Source organism: Capricornis sumatraensis, chromosome 6 (genome assembly GCF_032405125.1).
Source record: "Capricornis sumatraensis isolate serow.1 chromosome 6, serow.2, whole genome shotgun sequence".
NCBI lineage: Eukaryota > Metazoa > Chordata > Mammalia > Artiodactyla > Bovidae > Capricornis > Capricornis sumatraensis.
This window is the reverse complement of record NC_091074.1, coordinates 54,167,260-54,176,938: the sequence shown is the minus strand read 5'-3', so window position 1 is coordinate 54,176,938 and position 9,679 is coordinate 54,167,260. Positions and strand designations below refer to the sequence as shown.

General features: G+C 38.7%; 1 protein-coding gene across 1 annotated transcript in view; it reads right to left on the bottom strand.

Annotated features, from left to right (window-relative positions):
• Window positions 1-1,466: 1,466 nt before the first annotated feature.
• The window catches only part of CFAP95 (cilia and flagella associated protein 95), a 96,571-nt gene continuing 88,358 nt past the window's right edge, over window positions 1,467-9,679 (bottom strand). Inside the window, exon 6 of the mRNA XM_068974685.1 lies at window positions 1,467-1,652. Within this exon, the coding sequence (XP_068830786.1) occupies window positions 1,467-1,652 (186 nt within the window). The remainder of the gene's footprint in view (window positions 1,653-9,679) is intronic.

Here is a 9,679-nt window from a genome sequence, read left to right as displayed (position 1 = left end):
TCTAAATTGATCCCTCATGACAGACCCAGGTTATTTATGTAAAATGTAATGCTAATCATTGTGACAATATAGAATTCCTGCTAAAGAAGGTGAATTTTTTATGCTAAGTAAACGGCAAGTTCAAAGGTCAGTATGGCCATTGAGATTTTCCCTTACAAAAAGAAAAACAAATTATAAGTAGCTTAACATACAGATTTGCATACTTCAAACAGCTGTCCATCCTGGATGTTAATGAATGTTCAGAGTGATTAAACTTGAATTTATAATTTATGGAAGGAAAGGTAATCCACTAGAATAGGTACTACATAAAGAATTAATATTGCATATTCATATATAATATATATATTTATACATACATATTTGTGTATACATACAGACACTGAAGCAGCAAGAAAATATAGTAAAACTCTGCTGGTGAATGTTTCCTTGCCATTTCCACATTTTCTTTATTTTCATTTCCCTTTTCACAAGACTTCTGTTCTCACCTGTATTTTGCTAATCACATTAACATTTATCACGAAATACTATTTCATGAATTTCTTTTTTTAAAGAAAAATAAAGAGAGTAAATTTAGTTTAGGCTGACCAAATAAATAAACCCTTCCTCAGAAAAAATGAAAGTTCAAATGCACCTCAAAGTTCAACTAGAATCTGCTATTTATGTAACCCTGAGAAAGCTATTTGAAACTTTGTCTCTGCTCATCTGTAAAATGGAAGTGTGAGTCAAAACAATTTCTTCTAAATCTAACACTAGATGATTGGATTTTCCATTAAACCCTTAAAGTTTCACGAAGATTCTGTCTGCATGACTGTTACAAGAGGTGTTATATTAAATAAGAAAAATAGTCCTTAAATATTAAATAAGGGAAAAAAAATCCTTAAATATTAAATAAGGAAAAATACCATGCTGAAATGATAATCCATAGTGCAGCTAGCCACCACAGATATGTTAAAGTCTATAAACAGACACACTCCCCTTCCACACATACACACACATTCAATACCATCATAGGGCCAGTGTTGCTCAAATTTCAGCAATTTGAGTTTCGTGTGGAATTTGAGAACCACCTAAAGTTTTATTCACTTAAAAGTGGAAGTTACCTCATTTTTTAAAATCAGACACACCCTAAGCAATCAAGAGCTTGACTGTGTTAGCTTTATGTATTTTTCCTAATAAAATGTATTCAATAAAATAAATGCTGTCAATAAAATAAAGTACAATTAAATAAAATTCCTCCAAGTACTATCTAGAATTTGTTACATACCTTCAATGATAAACATGCTAAACTTTGGAAATACCAGAGTAGCTTATGAAAAAAAAGGATATATACACTGGTGTAGAATTTAAGATTTTGTGTTAAAGGAATGTATTGTAAAGTTTCCATTGTATTTATTAGGATAGAAAATCATCAACTGTTACATCCACTACCTTTCATTAGTTATAGAATCTGACTCCACACATTATTTTCAAAAGGGAGCAATAGGGCCACCTGTTAATGGGTAGAGTTTTCGTTTTACATATGAATTGGCATAAATCCCACTCTCGTCATGCCAAGTGTTGATGCCAAATCTTTTGGAACCATCTAGATCTGTGAACTGAGAACGGCATTTTCTGTGGACAATTGAATAATCATCATCTTGACAAGGATCACCCTATGGGGGGAGAAAAAGATAATTTTAATATTAAATGATTGAAATATGTATAAAGGAACGATTTCCAAAAGTTGATCTTTAATGTGTTAGTCTTATTATGATCAAAGTTTAATTTTCAAACAATTGATTAATATAATCTCTCAAATTACTAATCACTTCTTGTATTTGGCTATTGCACTTACAAGCATTTCTGATTATGAATGATAAGTCTAATTAATGATTGTCTTAATTGTAAAATTATAAATTATTATATGTGCAAAAATTTCTAAACTGTAAATATACAGCATAAAGAAATATTTCTACATAAGACAAAAACAGTTACAATTTAACTACCATTTAACACCTTTTATATTAATATAATTTTTCCAAAACTAATATCTTGGATTATATTTTTATTTTTTAATCTTTTTTAATATAAATTTTTATTTTAATTGGAGGCTAATTACTTTACAATATTGTAGTGATTTTGCCATACATTGACATGAATCCACCACAGCTGTACATGTGTTCCCCATCCTGAACCCTCCTCCCACCTCCCTCCCCATCCCATCCCTCTGGGTCATCCCAGTGCACCAGCCCCGAGCACCCTGTCTCATGCATCGAAACTTGACTGGCAATTCGTTTCACATATGATAATATACATGTTTAAATGCCATTCTCCCAAATCATCCCACCCTTGCCCTCTCCCACAGCATCCAAAGACTGTTCTATACATCTGTGTCTCTATTGCTGTCTTGCATATAAAGTTACCGTTACCATCTTTCTAAATTCCATATATATGCGTTAGTATACTGTATTGGTGGAGAAGGCAATGGCACCCCACTCCAGTACTCTTGCCTGGAAAATCCCAAGGACAGAGGAGCCTGGTAGGGTGTGGTCCATGGGGTTGCGAAGAGTTGGACACGACTGAGTGACTTCCCTTTCACTTTTCACTTTCATGCATTGGAGAAGGAAATGGCAACCCACTCCAGTGTTCTTGCCTGGAGAACCCCAGGAACGGGGGAGCCTGGTGGGCTGCCATCTATGGGGTCACACAGAGTTGGACATGACTGAAGTGACTTAGCAGCAGCAGCATACTGTATTGGTGTTTTTCTTTCTGGCTTACTTCACTCTGTATAATCAGCTCCAGTTTCATCCACCTAATTAGAACTGATTCAAATGTATTCTTTTTAATGGCTGAGTAATACTCCATTGTGTATATGTACCACTGCTCACTTATCCATTCATCTGCTGATAGACATCTAGGTTGCTTCCATATCCTGGCTATTATAAACAGTGCTGCAATGAACATTGGGGTACACGTGTCTCTTTCAATTCTGGTTTCCTCGGTGTGTATGCCCAGCTGTGGGATTGCTAGGTCATATGGCAGTTCTATTTCCAGTTTTTTAAGGAATTTCCACACTGTTCTCCCTAGGGGCTGTACTACTTTGCATTCCCACTAACAGTGTAAGAGGGTTCCCTTTTCTCCACACCCTCTCCAGCATTTATTGCTTGTAGACTTTTGGATAGCAGCCATTCTGACTGGCATGAAATGGTACCTCATTGTGGTTTTGATATGCATTTCTCTGATAATGAATGATGTTGAGCATCTTTTCATGTGTTTGTTAGTCATCTGTATATCTTCTTTGGAGAAACGTCTATTTAGTTCTTTGGCCCACTTTTTGATTGGGTCGTTTATTTTTCTGGAATTGAGCTGCAGGAGTTGCTTGTATATTTCTGAGATTAATTGTCAGTTGCTTCGTTCGCTATTATTTTCTCCCATTCTGGAGGCTGTCTTTTCACCCTGCTTATAGTTTCCTTTGTTGTGTGGGTTATATTTTTAATAACTGCTATCAGGTCATACTTGCAAGTAAATGCCAAGCTGGAAGTTTCATCCTATGAGAAATTTACCTCAGTATAACCCAGTATAATATTTAAGGTATTTATCCTTAGAGTGGGCTTCCCAGTGGTGCTAGTGGTAAAAAAAACCTGCCTGCTAATGCACGAGACATAAGAGACACAGGTTCGATCCCTGGGTTGGGAATATCCCCTGGAGGACAGCATGGCAACCCACCCTAGTATGCTTTCCTGGAGAATCCCACGGACTGAGGAACCTGGCTGGCTACAGTTCACAGGGTCACAAAGAGTCAGACACAACAGAAGTGACTAAGCACACACACATCCTTAGAGTACATCATAAAAACCTCTATCGTAATAAAACAAGACACTATCACTTCCACTTCCCAAAGGAAATACTGATTCATTCAGATTACATCAAGGATAATGGCAGACAAGAAATATAAAGCCCCTGTAATGATTACCTAATTTCTGCTTTAAATTGATACTAATTTTAAAGCACTAGGACAAAATTGAAATTAAATCACCAAAACTATAAAACAATGAAAGAACACCAAAATAGTTCCAATCTTAGATAGGCTTTGTTGAGAACAATTGAAAATTCTAATCTCATAATAATTATGGTGTCTATTTATTTACTGAGTGCCTATTATGGTCTGAACATGGTAGCTGAGTATAACTTTTAATCCACAACTGGCTTTGAAGTAGGAATTATTACTCCCACTTTACATGAAGAAAATATCATTTGCTTAAAATCTCAGGTGAGAATCTAAATAATGCCAGTGATTCAGCCAGGGCTTCAAGCTGTCTGCTTGTAAGACACATTAGTGCACTAGCACCTCCATGAAATTCTTAATAATTCAAAGATAAAATATATAAACAATAAAATCTGAAAGCTACATAATATCCATGTCACTTTCTATATAGTTTGGGGCTTTTGCTTTGTGTTGTTGTGGTTCTATTTCTTTGAGGTTTGTTTGTTTGTTTTGGGTCAGGTAGAGATCCTTTAAATGAGATTAGAGCATCACTTGCCAAACTGCCCTCTAAGTAGGAAGCAGGATCTCCTCACTCCTACCCCTGTTGCAGTGGAACTGAGGAGAGTTTCGCATGGAAGTCAACACCTTCCTTTAGCATCTCCTGGGCAGAGGATGATACGTTTTGATGAGATGAATGATAAGAATAAATGTGATGTTTTAGGAGAAGTATTCTGGCAGCAGAAGGTGCTAAAGACTGAAGATGAAAAAGACTGGATCCCAGAGCTATGATTAGAAATGGATCTCAACAACTTACATGTCATTAACTCACAGATGTATAAACAAAATGTGGTCTGTTCACACAACGAAATAATTTATTTGGCCAAAAAAGGAATAAAATACTGGTAGTTCTATAGCATAGATGATCTTTGGAAATATTATGCTAATTGCATGAAACTAAGCCAAAGCCAGATTGTATGATTCCTTATATGAAATGACAAAATAGGCAAGTCCACAAAGAGAGAAAGTTGCTTTGCCAGAGGATGGTGGAGGGGAAGGAATGAGGAGTGACTGTTAATGAGTGTGATTGGATCAAAAGGCACCAAGATATGTGGCTAAACATTATTTGTGGGTTGTCCCCATGGACTGCAGCCCACCAGGCTCCTCTGTCCATGGGATTTTCCAGGCAAAAGTACTGGAGTGGGGTGCCATTGCCTTCTCCGATCCAGATAAAAGTAGCATTTAAATCGATGGACTCAGTAAGGTAGTTTGCCTTCCCCAATGTGGGTAGGCATCATCCAATCTGTTGAGGGCCTGGATAGAAGAGAAAGGCAGAGAAAGTAAGGATTGGCTCGTTTTGCTTGACTGCTCGAGCTGAGATGTTGATCTTATCCTGCTCTTTGGTGCTTCTGGTTTTCAAGCACTGGCTTTCCTAAGATTTCAGCTTTGGTTTGTTTCTGTAAAGAAACCTGACTGGTACACTGGGTATGTGGTTTCTTTGGGGGATGTTGAAAATGTTCTGAAATTGACTGAGGTGATGACTGTATGACACTGGAGATATATTTTTAAAAATCACTGAACTGTACATTTTAAAAGGGTGAATCTTATGGCATGTGAATTAAATCTCAGTAAATTATATCTCAGTAAGACCATTATTTTTTACAAGTGGATAAGAAGGGGTAAACAATGCTGAAGTTAGGAAAACTAATTAAGAGAATGTTTGCTGCCTGTTAACACACATAAAACTGAATGCCTCCCATCATCAGAGATGGTAAACCAACCTCCCCACCCAAAAAATCCCCCCACAACTGATCTGTAGTATTTGACAATTTCTTCATTGTCTATACTCCTACCATGGTTGATTTCAAGTGAAGTCAGTAGTGAACACTGAGTTGGGAAGACATGAACATACTCATTTCATCCAAACTTTAAGAGGTGACTCCAGCTCACCCTGAATCCACGTTTCTCATTTCCCATTAAGCAGCAGCCATGCGATGTGTAGATTAAGCCCCCTCTAGGTCTAGCGGCAGAATCTAACTGGCCTAAGACAATCAGGATAATCTCACTCCACTCTCAACGACAGTGATTAGTTCAGTGTTAGACATGTGACTTCAGTTTGTCCAAACAGCTTAAAGCCTGAGACTTCTGTTCAAGGGTTTGGGGAAGAAAACATTCTTTTTTCACTACTGGATATAAATAAGGAAGCATCTAGCTCAGGCTGCTGTTGGCAGCCTGCCTACAATCAGTATAGCATGAAACCAATACCATAAAAAGGCAGATATGAGAGTCAGTAAAAAGTATGATGACATTGCTGTATCAATCCTTTCCTGAAGCCAGACTTTTCAAAAATCTATGAGCCAATAAATTACTTTTACTGCCTAACCTAGTTTGAGTTGGTTTTTGTACAACCTACTAAAAGCATCCTATCTAATATATACCTGAATAATCTGCAATATTGGAACACTAAGGTACTGAGATGTAGAGCAAGGAAATGGGTCAAAAACAAGGGAGATGGAATTATATAAAAAAGTAGGAGTAAAGGCAAGCAGTAAATTTCTGCCTAAGCATACACTCAGGAATTAGAACGATGCAAACATGGAACAGGTGAAAAAAAGAAGGTTTTCAAAAATAAGAACAAACTATTAGGAACCATGAGGGTATAATTACTATAAGGAAGAAGAATAAAGTATGTTTTTCAAAGTTTAGTACAAAAGGCACCCAATAGAATAGAAAAAAGCAGCTTCATCAACCAAGAAGATCCTACATCAAAGGACCTTTTATATTGACTGCAGCTCATACCCAAGGCCAAATTGAGATGCTGGGAGTTTTGGAAGAGCAAGTAATTTGGTCTACCTCTGAAACTAAATATATAGGGAGGGAGTAATCATTTCAAAATTGTTAGTAGTTTTCTCTTTTCATTGTATGTAATCACCCATTTTCCCAATGGGTGATCAAAATTTGTTTTAGAAAAAAATGACAAGGAGCAAAGTAATATCACCTTCTAATGCAAAATACAGTTTTTCCTAAAGACAACAGCCTTGCAATCCAATGCACACTCTTGAGGATTTTAGACTATCAATGACCATACCTGGAAGATTCAAATCATAGATTTCTCCAAGCATGGAGAGAAAACATTCTTTGCCATGAAGCCTTAAACAAGAGTTGGAATAGAGAGTAGGAAAATACAGAAGAAGTTTGGGGCATTGTAGAAAGATGAAAGTAAGGGGAAAGCAAAGAAGAACAGGAGAAATAGTTGATGCATTTCCCAGTTTTCCCATCCCTAGACTTAAATCAGGGCTTCCCTAGTGGCTCAGACAGTAAAGAATCTGTCTGCAATGAAGGAGACCCGGGTTCAATCCATCGGTTGAGAAGATTCCTCGGAGAAAGAAATGGCAACCCACTCTAGTATTCTTGCCTGGAGAATTCCATGGACAGAGGAGCCTGGCAGGCTACAGCCCATGGGATCACAAAGAGTTTGACATGACTGAGCAACTAACACTTTTCACACAGTTTCATAAGCTTCCCCGGTGGCTCAGTGGTAAAGAATCCACCTGCCAATGCAGGAGATGCAGGAGATGTGGCTTCAATCCCTGGGTCAGGAAGATCCCTTGGAGGAGGAAATGGCAACCCACTCCAGTATTCTTGCCTGGAAAATCCCATGGACAGAAGAGCCTGGTGGGCTATAGTCTATGGGGTCTCAAAGGAGTCAGACACAACTGAGCTTGCAGCACAGACTTAAACCAGATAGCGTCTCATTGATATGGACAGAGAGAAGTACATTAGATACATGAGAATAATGGCAGAAAGGCATAGGGGTCTCCTAGCCCTCATTTCTCATGAGATCTTTAAACAGACCACCTCTCACGCTGTTCTTTCATTTGACTGGGGCACAGCCAAACCCAAACCAGTGAAGCAGCCTGGTCAGGGAGAGGGAGGCCTGAGAATTATCAGTCCTGAGGCATGTTTGGTATTCTGTGGCACAAACAAGACCCTGAAAGTAGTTGCAAGTCTGGAGAGAGGGTTCAACTGTTAGCTGCAGAGCTGAGCACTGAAGCTAGGTATTGAATGGGAATCACAGAAGGCTTCTGTGGGGTCAACAGTATCTATGGAAGTGGAAATGAAGTTGAGTCATCTCAGACAAGCCATGGGGGCTCCAACCAAGCCCGGAGAAAAAGAGTGGGAAATAGAAAAAGACTGAAAGACTCACAGACTACAGCCACTTATACCAGTAAGAAAAAGAGCAGCCAGGTAGACTTGGGATATCATCCCAGAGACTAGATGTTGATGGAACAGCTACACAACTCTTTGTGCCTGCCTGGGCTTCCTCACAGCAGAATAAGGTTGGCACAAAGAGAACAGGAGGAAGCTGCATTGCTTTTAAACAGCTACTCCAGAAATCATATAGCATCACTTTCATCACAGTCAGAGTTCACCCAGATTTGGGGGGAGGTAACATGGACTCTACCTCGCAAAGTGAAGAGTGTCAAAATCACATTGTAAGAGCACATGCCATGGCAGCACATGTGGCAAGCATTTTGGGAAAATACCAATTTGCCAGAGGGAGAAAAGTAGGGTGTGTTGGGATTCCCAAGACCACCACTAGATCCAGTGACCTGCTCAGAGGGCTCATGAAACTCAACATATAATTGTACTTGTGACTATGATTAGGGTTTCCCAGGTAGCACTAGTTGTAAAGAATCACCCTGCAGATGAAGGAGACACAAGAGACATGGGTTCGATCCCTGGGTCAGGGAAGATGTCCTGCAGTAGGAAATGGCAACCCACTCCAGTGTTCTTGTCTGGAAAATCCCATGGACAGAGGAGCCTGGCAGGCTAGTCTGTGGGTTGCAGAGTCGGACATGACTGAGCAAATGCACGCACGCACTTGGCTATGCTTGATTACAGCAAGTTGACTCAAAGGGAAGTGAGCAAAGGGAAAAGGCACAAAGGCTAAAGTAAAAAACAAACAAACAAACAAAAAAAAAAACAGGTATGAAATTCTGAGATCAAAAACCTTCTCCCAGTGAGTCACATGGGATGCACTTGATTCCCTCCAGCCATGAGGTATGAGATGCTATCTACTGGGGAAGCTCATTAGAGACTCCAAAGCCAGGATTTTTCTTAGGAGCTGGTCACATAAGCACCCTCTGCCTAGCATATAGCAAAATTCCAGACTCCTAGAAGGAACATAAGGCACATTGTTTGTGCCAACAGTTTAGACACTGTGAGCTACTTTCATTAGGGAATTCTTATCTCCACATGCCAACCAAAGGCCAACCTTGTAAGCAGACCTTTTTAACAGATAACAGTCTCAGTTCTTTTCTACACATTGAAAGTGGGAGAGGATCCCTGAGAAAAGAGATTTTTTTTCAAGAAAGATTCAATTTTCTTATAGGAGCTATTTAAATCATTGAATCAGACTGCGCTTTATGTTGATTAAGAATTTGTATTTTCCCACTGGTGATGGGCTTAGGAAGAGGGCCAATGATCAGTTAGACATACTTCCTCTGCATATGTGAATTGCAGACAAATAGAGTTTCAACACCCTAACATAATATTTAAAGGATTACTCAACATCCATTAAGTGAGTTGGGAAGAAGTGTTTAGAAATTGTATATAGAAAGAGATTTGTGAATTATCTCACATTATTGGCTGACCCACTATTCTGGCGCCACACAGACCCTGAGTTCTAACAAAGTACTCTTAAGATAGGACTAT